Source organism: Sorex araneus, chromosome 5, assembly GCF_027595985.1.
Source record: "Sorex araneus isolate mSorAra2 chromosome 5, mSorAra2.pri, whole genome shotgun sequence".
NCBI classification, from domain to species: Eukaryota; Metazoa; Chordata; class Mammalia; order Eulipotyphla; family Soricidae; genus Sorex; species Sorex araneus.
Window position 1 is genome coordinate 207,583,434 of NC_073306.1, and position 23,008 is coordinate 207,606,441.

General features: G+C 39.0%; 1 protein-coding gene across 2 annotated transcripts in view; it reads left to right on the forward strand.

Moving 5' to 3' along the window:
• Positions 1-23,008, forward strand: part of ARHGAP24 (Rho GTPase activating protein 24) — a 693,477-nt gene that overhangs the window by 413,542 nt on the left and 256,927 nt on the right. For both annotated transcript variants that reach the window (XM_055139840.1, XM_055139841.1), the window contains exon 3: positions 12,201-12,288. In XM_055139840.1, the coding sequence (XP_054995815.1) occupies positions 12,201-12,288 (88 nt within the window). The remainder of the gene's footprint in view (positions 1-12,200; positions 12,289-23,008) is intronic.

Here is a 23,008-nt window from a genome sequence, read left to right on the forward strand (position 1 = left end):
GAGAGACCCCGTGCTGCTGAGGAGGGTGGGGAGAGGAGGGGCTCTGTTCTGGCCCTGCTGAGTTTAGTGTCTGTTAGACATCCAGGTGGAAAGAGGGTAAGGCATGAATGTTCCAGTAGCAAATTAAGTCTGAGTTGGATATTCTTAATATTTACATAGGACCTTGCGTTCATAAAAGTAACTTGTATCATTGTGAGTTTTATTTGAGTAGATGTACTCTGTGCTAACTTAAAAATACTGCTGAGGAAAAGAGAAAAATCCTTTTTATTTCCCTTTTTTTTGTGATATAGGTGAGTATTTTTCTTTGCAGTGATGCTTTATAAGGCAGACAAGAAAAATAAAGCAATTTTCTTATCATTCCAAGTAATTATATTTGTTGATGCCAATCTAATTTGCAATATTTCTTCCTTAAGAGATTTTGTTTGTTTGTTTGGGGGCCACCCGGCCATGCTCAGAGCTTACCCCTGACTCTGCATTCTAGGGTCACTCTTGGTAAGGTTTGGGGCACCCTCTGGTTAGCTGGGGATTAAACACAGATCTGCAGTGTATAAGGCAAGAGCCCTACCTGCTGGGCTATCTCTCTGCCATCCTCCCTTCAGAGTTTTTTTTCCCCCCCTGGAAATTAAGTTGATATGCTTTGCTTTGATTTTTTTATATTGGGGCTACACCTGGCAGTGCTCAGCACTCACTCCTGGCTCTGCATTCAGGAATGGCTTCCTGTTGTCTCAAGGTACCATGTGGGACGTTGAGGTCAGATGCAGGCAAGGCAAGAGCCCTGCCCATTTTGCTATTGCTCTGACCTTGAGTTGTCGAAGGGGAGAACATATTTCTTTGTAAGAAATTGAATGAACACTGGGCATCTTATTAGTCTGTTACTATAATTGAAGAATTTTGAACCAGTTTTTCAAGAAAGAGGATATGATTGTAGCAATGTAGTGATGATGATTAATAAATAATTGTACTATGTCTACCCCTCTCAGTTCCTGGTATTCCTTCTTAAATCTGACCACACTAGATGCCGAACTCCCTTGCTATTCATGACACATTTCTCTCTATTTTATGTGTTGCCAAACAGACACCAGATACTGGGGTTGTCTTTGTTGTTTGCATGTGTGGAAAATACTTCATCTTATACATCAGTGTATACTACTTTAAAATCTACTTGGAACAGATTTACAAAAAAAGAAAAGTCTCTTTATAATTTTTTATCTTATCTGGTCAGATTTGGTTGATTGAAATGTTCTGTTTCTAAGATGGATGATTTCTTGGGTGGTCTGGTCAGACAGAGGAAACCTAGAGAAACTCTCCCACTGGCACACACCACAGAGATAGTGGCATCCAGAATCACATGTAGACATATATGCCTTTGTTTGTATTGTGCGCCTTTGTCTAAGAAAAACAAGGACTCAGCTTACCAAAAACATGTGGCAAGTAGATTTAATAAAATTCTTTTTTTAAAAAAAACTGATCATACGAACCATCTGCGGTGTGGTCAGATCAAACTTCCCTCATGTCTTTTCTGAGTCTTAAAATAACCAGAGATTTGGAACCCATCTCTCAGTCTAGGGAAGGGATTCCAATGTTAACCCAGCCATGGCACATTTATTGCATCTCTGCTCCATTCTAGTCAGCCTGTGAACACATGTGTTAACTCTTCTTAAATGATAGAATATATATATATATAAGTTTTCTCTTTATAATTGTGTTATAAATAGCATACAGATAAGATGAAGGGAAAGGGGGAACTTAAAAGGGGAAGTATAGACTTATATTTTTGTGCAAAGGAAAAATAAAAAAGAGAAATGAAACTAGATTTTTAAAATGTATAATTTGGGGGTTCATAGAAACAGATGTACACTATAATTACTCAGTTTCTTAAAATTAGAATAATGTGCTCATTAAAATTATTATTTTAAGTTAGTTCCTATCACTATAATTATTTAGTTATTGTCATGGTAAATAGATTTCAATGATATAAATAGATTTATCATTTGTTGTACCTCTTTGTATGAATTACATAATTTAATTCACATACTCAGGAGTGACACCTGGCAGTGCTCTGCGGAATATTTGTGGTGCTGGGGATTGGAACCTGGGTCAGCCATGTGCAAGGCAAGTGCCTTAACCGTTGTACTCTGGCTCCCACACCAATGAACTAGAGAAAGGAAGCTAGCTGTTCCACTGTTGAGTTTGCTATAAATTCACCCTTCCTCATAGGGTGGGCCTTGTCAAAGTGATCTCAAGTGCCCATTTAGTGGCATGGAAAAGTCAAACCCATAATAGTAGGGTTTTAAAAAGCAATTAAACCTCAATTCCTTCAAAGGCATCCCCGAGGTAACAGCTTTATATTATGTCCAACAAATCCAAAATAAACCATTATTTCACCCCATGAATTACTCAATTTAACATCAGACAGGCATGCTCATGGGAGAATCTGGCAAGCTACCCATGGTGTATTCATATGCCCAAACCAGTAACAATGATGGGTCTCATTCCCCTTAACCTAAAAGAGCCTCAAATGCAGCATTGTTGGGAAGGACAAGTAAAGAGAGGCTTGTAAAATCTCAGGGCTAGGATGAATGGAGATGTTACTGAGACCGCTTGAGAAAATCGACGATCAATGGGATGAAGATGATGATTAATAAATGAATTTCACTGAAACCTTATCATCTATGCTATTAGTTATATATTTATAACTTTCAGAATAAATATATTTTGTATTTATATCTTACTAGCAATATGATTATTAATTGCATGCCCAACCATAGAGTACTAAGATCCCTCCAATGTTATCCTGAGTTCCCTTCCCTGCCACACCTCATACGCCATTAGTGTCCTAGGTACCCTGTTTTATTGACCATGCCGTAGGGTTTGTTCCCAAGTGATTGTCTAATCATTCCCCCCCCCCTTTTACTCCACATATGAACAAGATAATCTATTTTTTGTCCTTTTCTTTCTGACATCTGAGCATAACTTCCTCCATTTCCTTTCAAGTTACAGCAAACTTCAAGATTTCATCATTTCTCATAAACAAATGGCATCCCAATATATACAAACACCAACAAGTCATTATCCTCTCATCTGTTTCTGGGCACTTGGGTTGTTTCCATAACTTGACAGTTGTAAAGGGTGCTGTGATAAACACAGGTGTACCTACGTCTGTCTTTTTGGAGCACCATTTTTATATTCTTGGGTTAGATACCCAGGAGTGTAACTGCAGGGTCATATGGAAAATCTATTCTTAATTATTTTTAGAAGTCTCCAAACCATTTTCCAAAGAGACTGAACTTGTCCCACTTCTTGCACCCAATCCTTTTGTTATAAATAAGCCTTCAATGTATAAGGATTTAACTTTTGGTTCTCAATTCTATTCTATTGATCTGAGTCTTTCTTTGTTCCAGTACCATGGAGTTTTGATTACTATAGTGATTCATAGCATAGTTTACTGTCTGGGAATAAAATGCCTTCTATCTCCCCACATCTCAGGATTGCTTTGTATATTCTGGGAATTTTATGGTACCATACAAATTTTAGAAGTATTTTTAGTATGTCCATGAGCAATGCTGTGATCACTCCTGACTCTGTTCACAGATTTCATTCATGCCTGGGCTCAGGGGACCATACGTGGTGCCAGGGATCAAAGTGGGTTCATCCAATGAAAGAAAACTATCTTCTTGTCTTTACTATCTCTGCCTCTATACATAAATTGGGTCATTCATTAGACATAGAATCCTTAGAGCAACCTGCATTTATTCATTCATTATTTTGATTTAAACAAATACATATTAGTGGCCTAAATATATATTAATCTTTGTCAGATGCTTCCTAATCTTAGCTTTTTTATCTATGAAATGAGTTATAACTACATCAGAGGGTCACAGGGCCAATTAATAATATAAATAACATGCACATTTGTTTAGCAAAATAATCCTCTATAAATGTTAGCAATCTGCATGATCAACATCATTATACTATGCTGTTTACTTTTATGATTGTTAATTAGAATTTTATTTGTCTTTGTTAGTCTAGCCATACAAACTTAATAGTAAAATTGACTTCAGAGTTTCTAATTAGTCTATCAGTTCACTCAGCTCAGCAATGATGCTAGCTGATCTAATTTGAGTCTTTGCTGGAGTCATTGCATTATTTTGGGACTAATGAAATATGGACCCAAAATATATCTGACTTTTTTATATTAAAAATTACTAATAAATACTATATAAAACATTTTCTTATAAACTACATATATTAATTCATAATGACATTATGTAGTTAGTAATATTTTTATACCATTACAAACTAAGGAATTTGAACCATGACAATATGACTACAGAATAAATTTAACTACAGACTATCCTGCCACTGGCAAATTGTTACATAACCAGATTACTTTCATATACAATTTTATATTCTTCATAAAAATATAGTATTCACTACTCTTAATAATCAACTCAGACAAGTCATTTAAAACTTATTTTCCTTTTCTGAATGATTCCAGGACCCAGGAGAGCCAGGGTGTTGCTGGACTTTCTCCCCAGTTTATTCTCTTTGTCTCAGGCAAGACCTGTTTAGTGAACTTTGCTGAGGGGACAGCAGCAGAACCTCCCAAACTTCAAACAAATAATTAAATATTAGTCAAGTTAATTGGTAAAATTATTTGCTTCCAAGAATAAATGAATTCCTTTTAAACTCTTATTTTTTTTATAAAAATGACAATTCAAATGAGGGATATAAATAAGTAATAGCATTCTGGGATCTGTTTTTGCTGTTTTTTAAAGTAAAATTTGGGGAGGCTAACTACAAAGCAAGCAAGCACTGTACCCTCTGCACTATCTCTGCAGTCCCAAGTGTGGCATTCTGTTTAATTACTGTCATGGAATTATTGCCTTATGCACTCACATCTTATACAACTGATTTTGTCATTTGCATCACTTATGGTCCCCTGCATTCTAGAGGTGTGATCCCTGATCACAGAGCCAGGAGTTAGCACTAAGAACAAAGGGTGTGTCTAATAGCATCTCACAGCCTGAAGCCTGAGTCAAAGTCTGGTTTTTGCCCCCAGAAATTAGTGTTTTGTAATAGAGAAGAGTGCAGGTGTGGAGAAGATCCAACTCCTCCTCCTCCTCCTCCTCCTCCTCCTCCTCCTCCTCCTCCTCCTCCTCCTCCTTCTCCTCCTCCTCTTCCTCCTCCTCCTCCTCCTCCTCCTCTTCTTCCTCCTCCTCCTCCTCCTCCTTCTCCATCTCCTCCTTCTCCTTCCAATGCACAGGGGTTACTCCTGGCTCATGCTCTCAGGAATTACTCCTGGCATCGTTCAGGGGACCATATGGATGCTAGGAATCGAACCTGGGTTGGCCGTGTGCAAGGCAAAATCCCTACCTGCTGTGCTATTACTTCAGACCCTAATTTCCAATTTCTAACAAGAGGCTTCACCTTTCCTTTGCACATACAGGAGATAAAAATGGAAATACTATTTACTTCTGCCTTTTCCTGTATTTAAGCTATGACCTGTGACTCTATATAATTCTTAAATGTTTATCTAATAATGTTCTAACATGAATTCATGGCAGTTCTGCTGCAGTATCTTGGTCTTGACCCTGCTGAGGATGTCAGTAGTGGAGTGCTACCAAGCTGTAAGAGGCTGGCTGTCTTAAATCTCCCACATCACTCAGTGCCACTCTGGTTCCCAGTTGTTATGGTTACCAAGGACAACGGTGTCTGCGAGGGGTTAGACTTCTGCATGTTCCCAACATTGCAAATTGTCTAGACTTCATTTCTACACAGCCGTTTTCTACTAATTCTGATGTGTTTTATGTATATGCCTCTAATTACCTCAGGTTATCTGGTGCTGTTTCCTTGGTTTTGAAGAAGACCTATATATGTACTGAATCTTTGTACTCCATCTTTTTTTCTCTTTTTTGGGGGGATCACACCTGGCAATGCACAGGGGCTACTCCTGCCTCTGCACTCAGGAATTACCCTTGGTGGTGCTCAGGGGACCATATGGGATGCTGGGAATGGAACCCCGATCGGCCGCATGCAAGGCAAATGCCCTACCTGCTGTGCAATTGCTCCAGCCCCTGTATTTCATCTTTTAAAAAGACATCACCTTCAGAATATCTGTGGTAGCTATTCAAATATCTCTATGACACACTCTTCCTAAACTGGTATTGTTTTTCTACATATTTTGCCACTTATTTTTCTGTAGTTCTTTATTGTTTCTCTTGCACGACTCATATCACCTAAATCATTCTAAAAATACTAAGACATGGTAGTGTTTGATGTATTATTTTTGACTCACACTAAGCATTTGAAATGTACTTGCTTATTGGTTTGGTAGCTAATTTAAAGGAACTTTGAAAGAATCAACTCCATACATACAATGTATACTTTTTGACTACTGATATCTATCACTTCTAACTCTGAGTCAGAAGTGAGAGTGAGAGAGAATCCTGGTCAGAGTCGGAATTAGGGCTCAGAGTCAGAAGTCAGAGTCAGAAGTAAGAGACAGAGTCAGAAGCAAGGGTCAGAGTCAGAAGTAAGAATCAGAGTGAGAGTAACAGTCAGAGTCAGAAGTGAGAGCGAGAAGGGCTCCAGAGAGAGAAGCAGAAGGGCTCCGGAGAGAGAGATCAGAAGAAGAGAGATCGGAAGAGACCAGAGGAGAGACAACAGAGACAGAGTCAGAGATAAAGAGATAGACAGAAGAGAGCACAGTGGCACACACAGAAGCAGAGCACAAAGGAGGAGTCATCCCGATCTGGTTCATACACAGTGGCTAGAGAACAATTAGAGAGAGAGAGAGAGAGAGAGAGAGAGAGAGAGAGAGAGACGCCCCAAGAGCCACGAACACACATCACCCTTCCGCATACGCAGGTTTGTATTTTTTACAACCTTGAACAAAGAAGCAGAGCTCCCACGGCCGAAGACCTCCAGGGCCCAGCCACAGCCATGCTCAAGGTCCCTCTCCCCACATGCGGATGAGCCTCATGCATGAAAAAAACAGCAGAGGAACCCAGGTGTGTGGGACCTGGGGCTGAGACCTCCAAGCCTGCTCGGATCGGGACAGGGCCTCTTCTGCCCGGATTCCCCGTCTTCCAGTAGCTAGGTGGTCACACCCAGGGACTGACCCTGGTGCCATGTAATCCCACCAACAGTCAATATCCAGAGACTATAAAACCAAGTTCCCAGAGATCTAGACATCTTATAGCTTAGTTCTCCCTCTGAGAGAACTGGCAGGCTACCGAGAGTTTCCTGCCCACATAGGAAAGCCTCACAAACTCCCCATGGTGTATTCATATGCCCAAACCAGTAACAATGCTGGGTCTCATTCCCCTGGTCCTGAAAGAGCCTGCAATGCAGTATTGTTGGGAAGGACGAGTAGAGAGAGGCTTCTAAAATCTCAGGGCTAGGATGAATGGAGACGTTACTGAGACCGCTCAAGAAATTCGACGATCAACAGGATGATGATGATGATGATGTCTATCATCTTAAAAGAATAACAAAGATTTAACTTTAGGGATATTCACTGAATGTTCATAATAACACAGAAAATTATTCTCAACCACACAAGATGTAAAAGTATATATATCCAAGAAAACTTTGAAATGGCTTATATTATTATATTGGCATAACATTAATACTTAATTTTTGAAGGTAATCTTTACTATGTTTCTAAAAATTACTATATGTCTTTATGTACATATATGTACAAAGATGAGAAGTTTTTAACACTAGTTATCTATAGAGTAGCTAAATAATATTATTTTTTGTGGCTTGGCAGTTTATTAAATTGTAAATAACAACTATAAGACATTGCTCATTATGGACTTTAAGTACATGGCTTCTGTTCAAGATAAATGAGTTAGCTATTTTCATTAAATAACTTTATTTTAATTTCTGACTGAATTGGTAAAACAATCACAGTTAATGTTTATAAATCGCATATATGTGCTTCTGTAAAAAAATCTATTTATATTTGAACTATTGTTTTGGACATCACAGGTTAGTTTTTAAATAAAAATACAGTCTGCGTAATGTAAAAATTGATAATGGATATAGAAATTATAGCAAAGGTGTCTAATTAACACATACTTGTAGAAAGAAACGGGGGCCAGAATGATAGTACAGTGGATAGGGTACTTGCCCTTCCACTTGGCTGACCTATGCTTGATCCTGAGCACTCCAAATAGTCCCCTGAGCCCATCAGGAATGTAGAGCCAGGAGTAAGCCATGAGCACCATTGTATGTGGCCGTAACATCCAAATCACTTGTATCACTTGTCATTTGTCATCCCCTTGCTCATCAATTTGCTCGAGTCAGCGCCAGTAATGTCTCCATTTGTCCCTGTCGCATGCTTGTGTAGCCCAGTGGCGTCTGCTCGCTCCAGGAACACGAAGAGCCTCAAATCGTTCCTCCATGGTCTTGACAAAGAAGTCCAACCATCTCATAGGTGGGCGGCAAGGTGTTCTTTTGACATCTCCTGGAATCCAGTCAGTAACAGCGCTGATCCAGCGGTGTCTCCATATCGCATTACATGTCCTGGGTCCTGGGTACCTTATATGTACCTGAGCCAAGAACATGACGAACAACCTGGGACCTGATTAGCACAGGAGGAAGAGAGTGGCATAGAACACCTTCAAGAGTGTCGAAGAGGTTGTTAAGAGGACGAAGAACCTCCAGCTCCAGGCACATCTTTTCGACTCCACTGTTCTTCCTGCACTAACATACACCTCGGAGACCTGGGTCCTATGCAAACAGGACAAGAACGCTATTCGGGTATCCCAAAGAGGAATCGAAAGAGCTGTGCTAGGAGTATCACGTTTCACTCAAGCAAGAGAAGGAATCAGAGTTCTGACCTCTGTCGAGGAGGATTGAGGTTCAAGGTTGCTGCCTAGTTTGCCAAGGTGTAGGAGGGCCAGACAAGTAATGCAATTTGTTTGTCAATATCCAAATAATAATAATAATCACGAAATCCCATTAATCACCGATTTCTCAGGCGGGCTCAGTAACATCTCATTTCATCCTTTCCCTGAGATCTTAGAAGTCTATTTCTACTCAGCCCTCCTAACAATGTTGCACAGGGGGCTCTTCAGGGTCAGGGGCATGAGATCCAGCTGGTTACTGGATTTAGCATATGAATACACCCTGGGAAGCTTGCAAGGCTGTCCCATGTGGGCAGGAAACTCTCAGAAGCTTGCCAGTTTCTCCCAGAGGGAGAAGTAGGCTAAAGATATGGCTTCTGAGAGCTTGCTTTTAAGTCTCTGGATGTTGGCCGTTGATAGGATTACACACACGTGGGTTCCTCTGCTGGTACCTTCATGCATGAGGCCCGTCCAAGTCCGAACATGTGGAGAGGGGCCTCAAGCGTGGCTGTAGCTAGGTTCCCATGGTCTTCGGCCGCCAGGAGCTCTGCTCTGGGTGGGGAGGGAAGCTGGAGCCCATCCCCTCCGAGGGGCCCCAGGGAAGGCAGCCAGGCGTGCGGGCGAGAGACTCTGCATCACTCTCTTCTGAGAGATTGCTTTTAAGTCTCTCTGGATGTTGATAATAATAATAATAATTATTATTATTCTTTTAAATAATAATAATTATTATTATTTAAAAGAATAATCCATTTTAGAGTGATGTAATTTGTGATTTTATCCATGAGATTTTTGTATATGCATAGCAGTGGATAGAATTCTGTTTTGCTTGAGCGGGCGCCAGTAACATCTCCATTGTGAGACTTGTTACTGTTTTTGGCATATTGAATACGCCACGAAGTATTTGGCATATCAAATATACCATATCGAAGACTATACTTTCAGAATTCTATTTTAAGGTTTAAAACTAAGCAGTAGTTAAATATGTACACATATAAAAGGTACAGTGGAAATATACTAGTGAATAATCTATCTGAAAGGTTAGATGTATGTTTAAAACTAAGTCAAACCACAAATGCAGTTATGTCACAAAATCATTTTTGTTAAATTGAATAAATTAATAATCAAAATAACAACTTTTTCACTTCAGATAGAAACCACACAAATTAAATTCAACATAACATGAAGGTCTAAGTTGTGGTGAGTATTTTCTAAGTCTGTAGTACTTTTTGAAGCAAAATGAAATTCATTAGCCAGAGGTCATAAGATATAATTGTAAATATATTTTTTTCTTGGAAAATAAAATAAAAACATTACCTCAAACACAACATACTACTCTCTACTGATTCCTTGGGTATTTGTTAGGGGGTAGCGTGCTTTAGCCCTCTATATCCAGAGGGGGACACGGAGTTGATGACTACAATTTTTTATGCTAAACCAAATAATATTAAAATTGAATAAAATGTTTTGTGGGCCAAATATTTCTTCAAACTGCAAAAATAAATGACAATGTGATATAGTGGACAACACTATAGTCTCCTGGGTTTTTTGTTTGTTTGTTTGTTTGTTTTTGGGGGGAACACATTCTCTTATGATCTCACATCCTGTTATTCCTTGCACACGGCAGCCAGTTCAACAACCTTATGGATCCCCTGAGTACCACCAGCAGTGATCCCTGAGCTCAGAGCCAGGAGTAGGCTCTGGGCACCACCAGGCATGGCTCCCCCAAATTAAAAATAAATATTTGATTAGTGTATGTCTCCATAATTATATATGGGAGAATGGAAGAATTAAAATTAAGAAGTTTTGTTCTATAATTTGCTACTATAGCATTTTTGTCTGAGACAAAGCTAAAGCTACAATAGGGAGTGATACTGTTTTCAAAATTCTTTAGTCCTAGGCCTGAGGGATGGAACACCAGGTAAAGTACTTGGTTTGCAAATCACCAACCTGGATTCAGTCCCCAACACCACATCCAGTCCTCAAGTACCACCAGAGTTATCCCCAAAAAACCAAAAATAAGCCCTGAACATTTGCAGGGGTGGCCTGAAACACACACACACAAAAAAAGAAAAAGGATTAAAATGTCAGAGTATTTTACATAATTCATTATATGCTATTTAAAGCTTTCCTGACAAGAAACATAATAGTATCTTGAACTAGGGTGTGGTAGTAATAGTCCTAATATAGAGTACAGGTGATGACTTTTATTTACATTTATATCTTTTGCAACTGATTAGAAAATCATGCCAGTCATTGATCTAGGCAGTACTTAAATAGAACCAGGATTACTTTTACTTTCATTTGAATAAATTTAGTTCAGTATGCCTTGGAATATCCAAATGGAAGCGTCAAATGACATTTGGATACATAAAAGTGTGAAGCTTTGGAAGTCCTGGATTATTGTCATTTATATGAAATATTCTTATTTAAAGTTGTTTATTAAAGTCATAAATATGTCTGAGCTATCATAAGCAGAGTATGTATAGTCTTGAAGAAAAAATATATTTGCAAAACTCTTGTATCTAGAGGTAACTAAACAGACTACACTCAGACAATAGAAAAGTAACAATTTGAAAAACACAAAATCTAGGAAAGTAGATGATTGAAGAAAGAGTGGTTAACAGCTCTGAGTTCTCCATAGAATTAAAGTGTGCTGATGACTGAAAATTGACAGTCTTACACCTGAGGAAAGTCATATAATTGGAATTATTGTTTCTAAAAACTAGACTAAGTGATATAAAGGTGTACAAAAATTAGTTGATAGTATATTCAGTGCATGTGTAACCAGGGTAAGGAATTATTTGCTAAGCAAAAAATAAATTAAGATGATTATTGAAAGAAAAGATTGAGTCAAAGTAATTTTTAACAGGATATATTTTTCAATAAGTCTCAGCATGAATCCACTAAGGAAAGAGACGTGATAAATAAAAAGAGGAAGGGATAATCAAGAGAGACTGTGATGGCGATGGCTAAATTAATATCTCTCCCCAGGTTTTCACAGTTACAAACTGGGAAAAATAACACCAGAATTATAAAATTGCTCTGACAATTAAACAATAAAATGCTAGTAGTCTCAGTAAAAATTTTGGCTTGTAGTATGGATTTAGTAAATTGGTACTTAAAAATGAATCCAGCACCTAGCAGAGTTTTATATATAGTGGGTACTCAAGAAATATATGCTTAATGTTACCTAGATGCAGTTATATTGCATGATTTAATTAGCTTCGAGCAAAATTCCTGATGTATATTTACATATCCTAGATTTTGAATGCCCCTTACTGAGAATGAGTTTTGACATTTACCATCTGGTGATTTTGATGTTTTGTGTATTTGTTTTCATAGGGTACGATTTTTCTGCCTGGAAATAAAGTTGTTGAGCATCCTTGCAATGAAGAAAACCCAGGGAAATTTCTTTTTGAAGTAATTCCAGGTAAGATATTTTTCTGGGTCTGTTAAATTATTGCCATTCCATGTTGGTAAAAGTGAAGACAGTTCAAACAGCCTTAATCATGGCTAAGAGCATTAATTGAAGAGGTGCTTGTCAAGTTCTGTATTTACCCAGGTAATGATTCTAGGTTTGTACATTGGTACAAATGAATTTGTGCCCACATGGATACGTAACCACATGCTGATTGTTTTCTTATTTGTTATTGAGATTTAAGACTTCACCGGAAGTCATGATATAATGTTTACGAATATTTGCTGAAGACATTTATTTTCCATTGCTCTTCTAATTTAAAAATTCAGCTAGTTGACATTTCTTGTTCCTTTGTCAAAGATTTGTTGGCAGATGTCATGCTTTTTCTATTTGCTGTATCTTAAAGAGATAAAATAAAGCCAAACAAATGCCCCCCTATAATAATTGACTGACCAGATGTTGTAGTTTTGTTTCTCACCCAAGCACTTTCACATGTTTGGCTTGAAGTCTCGAGGACATCTCTGCTAAGTCATCAGCAGAGATTTCTTCAACATCTGCTCATTGCCCCTAGTCATCTACATCCTTCTTTCACAGAGCGCTGTACCACTGCTTAAATCTTTGACACCCCCGAGTTTCTCCAAGTCCATGATCTACTCTGAGCAGTTCCTTGGTCCTTTCTTTAATCTTGATGTTAAAGGAATAGCTCAGACTGTATTTTAATAGCATTGACTCTCGTCGATACAGCTTATGGGATATTGACATCGGTTTAGTCACAATCTCTGGACTGTAAATGTATTTTTGTGTAATCAATATGTAATGTCTGTCAATAATGCTGTGACAAAGGCAGTCAATCAAAACATTTCCCCAGACTTGTAAATATTGAGACTCTAAAATGTGAAAGCATATTTTCTCCTCAATGAAAACATCTGTGCCTCAGGATGGAATCCATGACTAAATGTTGGTTAATGCAGCTGAAGTGCAGAAAGGTTAGTCAGATGCATAGTGTTATTTGGGATCCCCCTGGGGAGAACATATTGTAAGAAACCTGAATCTTATTTGCCTATTAAAATCTTCTTATTCTTCCTGGTTAGTGGGATACACTGAATGGAACCAAATTCCAGATGTTGCAAAGGTCTTTGAAGTATCAGTACAGTACGTTTCCATCCCTATTTATTCTCAGACATTAATGCCTATTGGCTTTTTAAAATGGGTGTGGTGACATTCTGCTGGCTTTGACTATTTTGTAATATGGTGAAAGACTTTTTTGTTTGATCTACTGTGTAGAGATTTCATCTTTGGGAAAATATTCTTCAATATAAAATAGATGTGTATCATCAAGATTATTCTAGAGAAAGATATATCATCAAATTCAGCAAGTCACAAACTTTTCTAATCAGCCATTCCTAAACATGGGTGGGAGTTAATACATGTGACATAATGACTTTTGATGAGCAAAGTTTAAGATATTTAGGATTCTCTGATGTGGAGTATGAAGATGGCACTGTGTCGTAGCATTGTCGTCCCGTTGCTCATCAATTTGCTCGAGCGGACACAGTAAAGTCTCCATTATGAGACTTGTTACTGTTTTTGTCATGTCAGATACACCATGGGTAGCTTGCTTGTTCCCTCTTTGGAACTCTCTTGTTTGTCACATTTGAAACCCCATCTTAACAATAATATTTATAAATCAAATGCCATTCTATATTTATGGGCATGCCTCAAGCCCAATTGCCCAAGTTACTTAGTGAATAGGATTGAATCTTTTAATTCTACCTTCCAATATTTTCAACACAACGAATGACAGCATTTTGTCAGGTGTCCTAGCACTATATTCATACAAACCCAATGGTGTGTACAAGTATAGAGTATTAGTATGCTATGTGTCTTTATTAGTCGTTTATGCATGTTAGATAGGTAGGTTTTTTTGCTTTATTTAATCTTTGTTTTTGCTTTAGTCTGAAATGTCTATAAAGCACTGATCACGTGCAGATAATAAAAAAATTCAATAAGAAGAATCTCTCTGTTCTTTGTATATTAGTTTAGATTTATTTTATATTTCTAAGCAACGTTTAGGTTTTTGTGAAATCCCATCTGAAAAAGCTCTGCCATAATTGAAAATTAAATTTTTATCATTTACTACCCAAGAAAATGAATTTTTCTCAATAATACCATGACTTTTAGGATTTCATTTCAATTTTCCCCCCAATTTTTCTACTTGTTATTCAAAAATAAAACATTGGCCAAATTGGCAAATTTTGCCTGTCAAACTTGCCAAATTTTAGATTTTTATGGCCAGTGCTAAGCTTTTGGGAAATGTGACTGGGAAAGGAATGTTGGCAGACCTTTAATATATGGTGCTTGAAGAAATAAAGAAATAAAATTCATTTGGTACCTTAGCTTCTCAGAATGTGTTCAGGGAAAGTTTTTTTGTGGTATTTTTTAAAAGTGTAATTATGGAATAATAATGGCTTTACTTTCTTAGGAGAATGGTCCATCAGAGAGGGAAAAATAGAAATAGTGACTCAGTCAGATGGCAGCAAGAGCCAAATAGAGAGGAGCAGATATATACTCTACATAAAGTCAAGGATCACGTCTTTCTTCCGCTTGGCTGTGTTTCTCACCCCGTGTAGTATAATGTAAGGTGCATCTATTTGTTCGAGTGGGCACCAGTAATGTCTCTCATTGAGAGACTTATTGTTACTGTTTTGGGCATATCCACTACAGACGGGTAGCTCGCCAGGCTCTGCCGCGCGGGCTCGTTACTCTCGGTAGCTTGCCGGGCTCTCCGAGAGGGGCTGAGGAATCGAACTCGGGCCGACCGCGTGAAAGGCGAACTCCCAACCGCTGTGCTATCGCTCCACGCATATTTATATAAGTGCATATTTACCAGGTTTATGGAGGATTCTGAATCTTATGAAATGATTTTATTCTAGCTACTCCCAATCTAACTACATTGAAATCTTACTGCCTGCTCTCTGGGTGGTTTTTTTCCCCCCATCGCTTGGTAAATAAAGTCCTTTTTTATGTCTCAAGTGATCACTGCAATAGAGGGGAAGTCCTTACATTCTGTTCCCTACTTCTCCACCTTCAGATCTAATAACAGGGGAAAAAAGAGAAGAAAAAAGGCAGTAATCTTCCTAAACAAAAACAGTGAAGATTCTCTAAATATTGACTTTTTGCCAGGGTGCATTTGTGGATTCTTTACCACCACTAGAATTGGAATTCAGTTCTCCTGGTAGGATTCTCTATCATATGGATCCTTCTATTAGGTGATGAATTAACAAAGGACTCAAAGGCCAGTTACTTTTTCTGTGCTTATGCATCTACTGGGAGATGCTTGTATGTCACCTGCCAGATAAGGGTAAGCTCTTGCCGGGCTGTTCCCTCCTTCTCCCCTGCATTTCCCTCCTGGCGGATGAGCTTCTAACCCTGCTGGTTTGGTGATTTTCCAAGATTCACAAGTGCTTCATTTCAGGCAAGAAATGACTGACGGTTCTAGCACACTTTAAATTTTATAAGAAATTCTTGAGTTTTAAAAAAAAAATCTATCTCCTCACCACCAAATAATAGTGTTGTACTTAAAAACTGCTTTCTCCAGATGCCGCTGCCCCTTTCCCAATCTTCCTTTCAGAATACTGAAGAGCGGGGACGTGAGGTTTGGGATCCTTCTCTGAACTGTGTTTCTTTGTGGTCAAGGGGCAGAGCAGGGTTTCCTGTTTGGGAAAGTTAGAAGGTGGATGTTAGCATTTTATTCTTCCTATGTAGATCTTAAAAGCAGCTCAAGGATAATGAGAGACGGTTTTGATCTCTATGATTAATTTCAGATTGAATTTCTAAGATGCACGCTCTGTTCGAGTGGGTCTTGGGACCTGCTCCAGCAGAGAGAGACAGGCTGGAGGGGAGGAGGTGACCCAGCACATCTGTGTTGCAGAGGCCTTGGCTGCCCCCAAAGGAGCTGGAACAGCCTCCTCGATGCTCTGAACGGGGGTGGGGGGGATGGGGGGGGCTCGTTTCTCACCGCCTAGCTCTAGATTACCCGGCTGAAGGTCAAACTTGATAGGAGAAATTCCTTGTTCCAGGAAAGAAGGAAATTATGTGAATTACAAGTAATTTGTATTTACAATCACTTTAACAGTTGTTAATTGGTATGGGAGACTGATTAGTCCTTTGACTATAAAAGGGAAACTTCCGGGCTGGAAGGATGTTGCAGCCGGTAGGAAGCTTCCCTTGCAATGGGTTCGATCCCCAACACCGTATCTGGTCCCTCAAGCCCTGCTAGGAGTGATCCCTGGATGCCGAGCCAGAAGTAACTTACTCCTGAGAACAGCCAGATGTGACCCCAAAATAAAAGAACAAAGAGACTTTAAAGAACTCTGTATCTGGGAAGTTCTAAGTGATAATCTAATAATGATATGATAATCTAATAATTACTATGCAATAAATAATCATTTCAAACTCCTACATATTTAAAAGGAAAATAAGAAAATTATTTCCAAGGATATCTTTGAGCCATCACTAACTAATAAGTCAGCTTCTGCAATCTTGACAAACTATTATAGAAGCTTTTATAGTATCAATCATCCTATCTGTGGTAAGTTTTCTAGAGTTCATCTAGCTTTGGTGACCTGTGCTTCATTTCATCTGACTAGAATTTCATAAGAGGCTCTATTGTGATTTCCAATTCCATATAAAGAAACTGAGGCACAGCAAAGGAATTTGACCAAGATTAACTAGCTTGTGAATATGTATGTAGTTGTATAGAAATACAATTGAATGTGATCAGTTTACTTTTACAAAGTTAAAAAAGTTTCAGGATATGAAAATTAAGCTTAGATATATTCTGCCCTAAAACATGTGATATCAGTTTATTAAATACAAATATATGAAGTTTTAAAATTACATAAACTGTTAATAACTACTGTTAGTCATCTTTAATTAGAATGATATGCTTGTATACTTTCTTAGCCCATGCACTTAAGGGTGAGAATTTGGGCACTTAAAGTGAGAACAGGCATTTATATGTTTTACACATTGACAACTTGCAGTGTAATTGTGTTAATTAAGACACATTTGGTAGTACGTACAGGCATGCATGCATTAAGTCTTGTAAAAATGTACACTAGGCAAAAATGTCTTCTTGTACTTAGAGTATTTATTTATTTATTTATTTATTTTTTGCTTTTTGGGTCACACCTGGCGATGCACAGGGGTTACTCCTGGCTCTGCACTCAGGAATTACCCCTCGCTGTGCTCAGGGGACCATATGGGATGCTGGGATTTGAACCCGGGTTGGCCGCGTGCAAGGCAAACACCCTACTCACTGTGCTATCTCTCCAGCCCCCTTGTTAGAGTATTTATTATAGAGTATTTATTATAGGGTCACAAGTACACTCTCATGGAGAAGTGGGGAGAAAAGCTTACCTTATGAGTAGCCTTACTTAAATATAAGTAACAGTGCCAAAGGAGAACTCTCCATCCACATGTTTTTCTTACAAAAAACTATGAGTTACTGTGATTCATTCTTTTCATTACATAATTCATGTTATTGACATTGTTCTCAACTTCTTTACAAATCCCTGACAGCTACTAACCAAGGGTCACTCATTATCTAGCCCCAAGTAATGAGCTAATATTACTTAGATGCTGGCAGTCAGTGCACTGACCTGCATTGTTTTTTTTATCTGAACAAAGACCCATTATAGGTTTCAAGGGCAACTGCCAATATTTCAGTCTCTCCAAGCCCCAATTCTTGATAGTATTGATCCGAGGCTCACATCAATAGGATCTGGATGTCTCAGATCAGTAGCATCAAGAATTTGTTGCTTTTCTTAGCTCCCAGAGAAAGGAAAGAATTGGACACATTTTTGTTTGAATTTAAAAAGAGGATGATAAATGAAGACCTGAAGATTTTCATTTCTGTGGACATAGAGAAAAATAAATAATGTGGTTCTCATCTGCCTAGAAATGAAATTTAGCCCTACAGAAAGAGAACAGGTATCACTGATCTCACCGTTAGTCATGACTGCTAAATAGTTGTAATACCATAAAAAAAAATTTATGTTGTTTCTGTATATTTCAATGAAGTGTTTTAATTATAATCGCTTTCCAGAAGGGTTTTTAAGAGCAAAGCAAAAAGCAAAAAGCAGAAAATGGGTAACTTATGGGGTGGAGTGTTAGTCTTGGGGTAACGGTGCTCACTTTGCATGCAGCCCACCTTTCAATCCTGGCATAGTGCATGGGGCCTGAGCATGGCCAGGAACGAGCACTGAGCACAGAACCAGGAGTCAGCTTTGTGCACGGCTATGTATGATTACAAAAACAAAAATCAAGCAACACAGAGAAAAAGCAGAAAATGTATCACTTGAAAATTGTATAAATGCATTAATTTTTGCAAGAAAATATGACTGCATAAGTTGCAAAATCAATCGTTGGGGTTTCAGAGATTCCCTGAAGTCTGTTTACTCCAGATTTAGAACTGTGGTTCTTTGGGAAACCGATTCAGGGAACAGAAACATTGATTTTTATTCATTCTCTGATTCTCTGGTTAGCTGTTTGACTCCATGCTCTTGTCTATGTCCTTTTATTGATAACATGGGTGCACAACCGACCAGCTTCTCTGTCTCTCTGTCTCTCTCTCTCTTTCTCCTTTTCTTGTTTTATGGTTTTTGGGCCACACCCTACCATGCTCAGGGGTTACTCCTGGCTCTGCACTCAGGAAATGCTTCTGGGAGTGCTTGGGGCATCATATGAGATTCCTGGGATGGAGCCCAGGTTGGCCTTGTGCAAGGCAAGTACCCTGTGAGCTGTGCTATCACTCTGGCCCTTTCTTGCTTGCTTACTTTCTTGCCTTCTTGCTTTCTTGTTTTTTTGTCCACATCAGGGGTCACTCCAGGCAGTGCTCAGGGGATGATATGGGTCATCTGAGATTCAGCCTGGATGCAAGACAAGTGCCTTATCCACTATATTATCTCTCTGGCCTCAAATATGACCATCTTTATCCGTCAGTTGTAATAATATGGTGTATAGAGTACATTCCTCTTGAATCTTGAATTGTGTTACTCTACCAACCTAGTTGACACATCTACAGAACTTTTCCTATATGAAGTATTTCATGCTTCTAGAATCTTTAAAAATCTTTAAGTTGTAAAAAGTAAAACTTTCTGAAATGATCCGCACAGTTGCATTTCATAGCAGAATTACTCAAGAAATAATGCTGAGGAATATACCTGGATATCTCTAAGGAGAGAGAATAGTTTGGCCAACTTTTAATTTCTGAAAACTTATGTGATACAACTCTAAGAGTTTATCATTTATGTCTGTGGTTGCATCTCCTTCCAGGATGAACAAAAATGTGAATGATATTTGCTCTCATTTAAACAAGCAAACCAGTATTTGCTATCTATTTTACATGAAAATGTAGGAATATTGAATAGCAAAAAAGCTGGTTATTTATTTGATCATTTGTTAAATATGCTGCTAAGACATTCAGTTTTACAACACTCTCTTTATCTTAAATTTCTTTCTGTTTTGTGTTAATACTGTTAGTTAAAATCCATGCAATTATATTTGTTATCTAAAAGTATCTCTAACAATCTCTCTTTTGTCTGCTTAAGTCTGTAGGCAGCCCTGAAGCATGCTTTTTTCCCTTTTTGCTTAGTTAATGTGTGCAAATCATTTAGAGAATGTGAGTAGGAGTTTATGGTAAGAAAACATAATTCTATATACACGAGTAGTTCTGAGCGTGACTTCAGTAAATGCATTCGTGAAAATCAGCATATTGTAGCTACTGTATATCCTTTTATTTTAAAAGTATTTGGAATTTTTGTTTCCAGATTCTCTTCCTACTCAAAATGCCTTATAGTATACATTAAAAAGAGGCTGTTACAATGGCACAAGGGCATGCTTACATGTTTGCAATCTCATGAAGTTCTGGCTAAGTCTAAGTTAGCTGCAAGATATTGAGGGGCATTGATGAATCAGTTAGGAGTGTGCTGTTTGGGGCCCAGATATGACAGCGGGTAGGGCACTTGCTTTGCACTGGGCTGAATCCATTCAGGTCCCAGGCACCTTATTTGGTTTCCTGAGTTGCCCAGGTTGATCCCTGAGTGCAGAGCTAGGGGGAAGCCCTGAACACCACTTAGTTTCACCCCCAAAACAAAAACAAACAAAGGTATGATCTTCCGATTGCCTTCTGAGGAGTGTTGCTCTGAGGAGCCGTCTCGCGGGTCTGTAGACGTGTTGATCCATTCGCCTGTAATTCTAACACTTACTTTTATGCTAAAACAGTAGCCAGCAAGTGTTTCCTGGAAAGGGCAAGTGAGTGACTATCTTAGGCTCTATCATCAGAAATTCTCTGTTGCAGTGACTGAGATTGGCATCTTTGAGCCGCCATATATTCTTTTGTTTTGAATGTGTTTGGAATTTTAGGTTGAAAATTCCCTTCCTTCTCCAAATGCCAGGTAGTGTACGTTTGAAAAAGGCTATTACAATGCTGCAAAGGGGGGTTTGCAATATTTACAATCTCATGAAGCTCTAATACTATATTGACTGCAAGCTATAGTGGGGGGGCGGGTGCGGGGAGGCTGCATTTATGCCCCTAATGATTGTGGACTGTGTGTCAATAAAATGAGCATGGCTATGTACCGATAAAACTTTATTAAGTACTGACATTTAGATTTTATATAATTTTAGAATGTCAAGAAATATTCTTCTTTCTTAACTTTTCCATCTGCTAGGAAAAAAATGCAAGGTGGCCACAGTGTGCTGACCCTGGGTTGGATAAAAAAAGCGCACCAATGAAAAGGAGGCTGGAGATACTAATATAAATCGCTAATCCCCGCTGGTGCCAGTCGAGCCGGAATTAGCACCCAGACAGCTTGTGTCCCCAGGCCTGGCACCGCCCTCGGCCTCAGAATCATGATATAGAAGCTGTTCGCCAGTGCTTTTATTTAGAAACTCCATTTTTTCAAATAATTTATATTTTTCTCAATGATGATGAGTCTAAACAATCTTACCGGCCAGTGAAATTCTGCATTGGAACGACTTTAGCTTAGTTCCGACTCTCGATTCTGACCAGAGCTAACCTATGCTTTGTGTCTTATTAAGAAATGAATGTCATTAATGGGAGATTCGGTATGCCGGGCATGAAAAGTATTTCCCATACTCTGTTCAGTTCAAGTTCAAGGAGATATTATTCATAAATATTCTGAATCCCTTGGCAGATCAAATAAGTTTGAAATATCTTCTGACTGTTCCTTTATTCTTTCTTTGCTTTTCTATTCCTTTTTTTTTTTTTACAAAGTATATTGGCATCTTAAAATTCCAATTTTTTTCACAAAAAGAGAATACCTTGTTTAATGGCAAAATGAGCAGACTATGTGTTTTAAAATGTTGATTTATTTCTCTTACCAATATCTCTGCCTACAACCCTAGTAATTTTCCTATATCATCAATAATAACAATCAGTGCTTACTAGTAAACCCTGCCATATTATTGAATGAAATGAGTCAACGTTATACTAATGTAGATCATCCCTTTTATAAACCACATTTGTGATAGACACCATTATCCTCAGCGCTATGCCACATCCACGTTTCTTTTTTTTGGGAGGGTGGGAGGGCTTGTGGTTGGGTCACAATCTGAAGTGCTCAGGGCTTACTCCTGGCTCTATTCTTTTTGTTTTGTTTTGTTTTGTTTTTGTGGGTTTTTTTATTCTTTTTGCTTTTTGGGTCACACCCAGCCATGCTCAGGGGTCACTCCTGGCTCTGCACTCAGGAATTACCCCTGGCCATGCTCAGGGGACCATATGGGATGCTGGGAATCCAACCCAGGTCAGCTGCATGCAAGGCAAACGCCCTACCCACTGTGCTGTCACTCCATCCCCAACTCCTGGCTCTATTCTTATGGCTTAGTGGGGCTCTGTGCTCAGGGATCACTCCTGGCAGTGGTTTTGGAGATTGAACCCACATCAGCTGCATGCAAGGCAAGTGGCCAATCTGCTGTACTCTCTTTTTAGCCACTGCATCCACAGTCCTATCACTGTAGCACTATCATCCCATTGCTCATCCATGTGCTCGAGCGGGCACCAGTAATGTCTCCATTGGGACACTTGTTGTTATTGGTTTTGGCATATCGGATATGCCACGGGTAGCTTGCCAGGCTCTGCAGTGCAGGCGCGATACTCTCGGTAGCTTGCTGGGCTCTCCGAGAGGGACGGAGGAATCAAACCCATGTTGGCCGAGTGCAAGGCGAACGCCCTACCCGCTGCACTATTGCTCCAGCCCATCCATAGTGCTAATAATGCTAAATCCAGGTTTTAGACCCCTCCATGCTCATAAAACCACCCAGGGCTTCAGCCTTCTTTTACCAGTGTGCATCCAGTTTATTATCGAGTCCACAGGGGCCAAGAGTGAAGCGAGATCAGGATGGCAAATGACGAACTGAGGTCGAGGATTTGAACAGTAGTCGGCTCTGGTCTTCCTTCCTTTTCCTCTTCTTAGAGTGGCTAAAATGTGCTTGCTCACTTTTTAATTTGTTTTTTATTTTATTTTGTTTCCGGGTCACACCTGGCTCTTTTCTGAGGCTACTCCTGGGTGTACGCAGGGGATGGAACCCAGGCCTCCTGCATACAGCACATGTGCTCAGTGTTTGGAACCATTTCCCTAACCCCCTCTTTTCCAGATTGGAAGCTCTCAAGAAAGGAAAGGATTCCCCTAGCAAGATACAGCCCAGA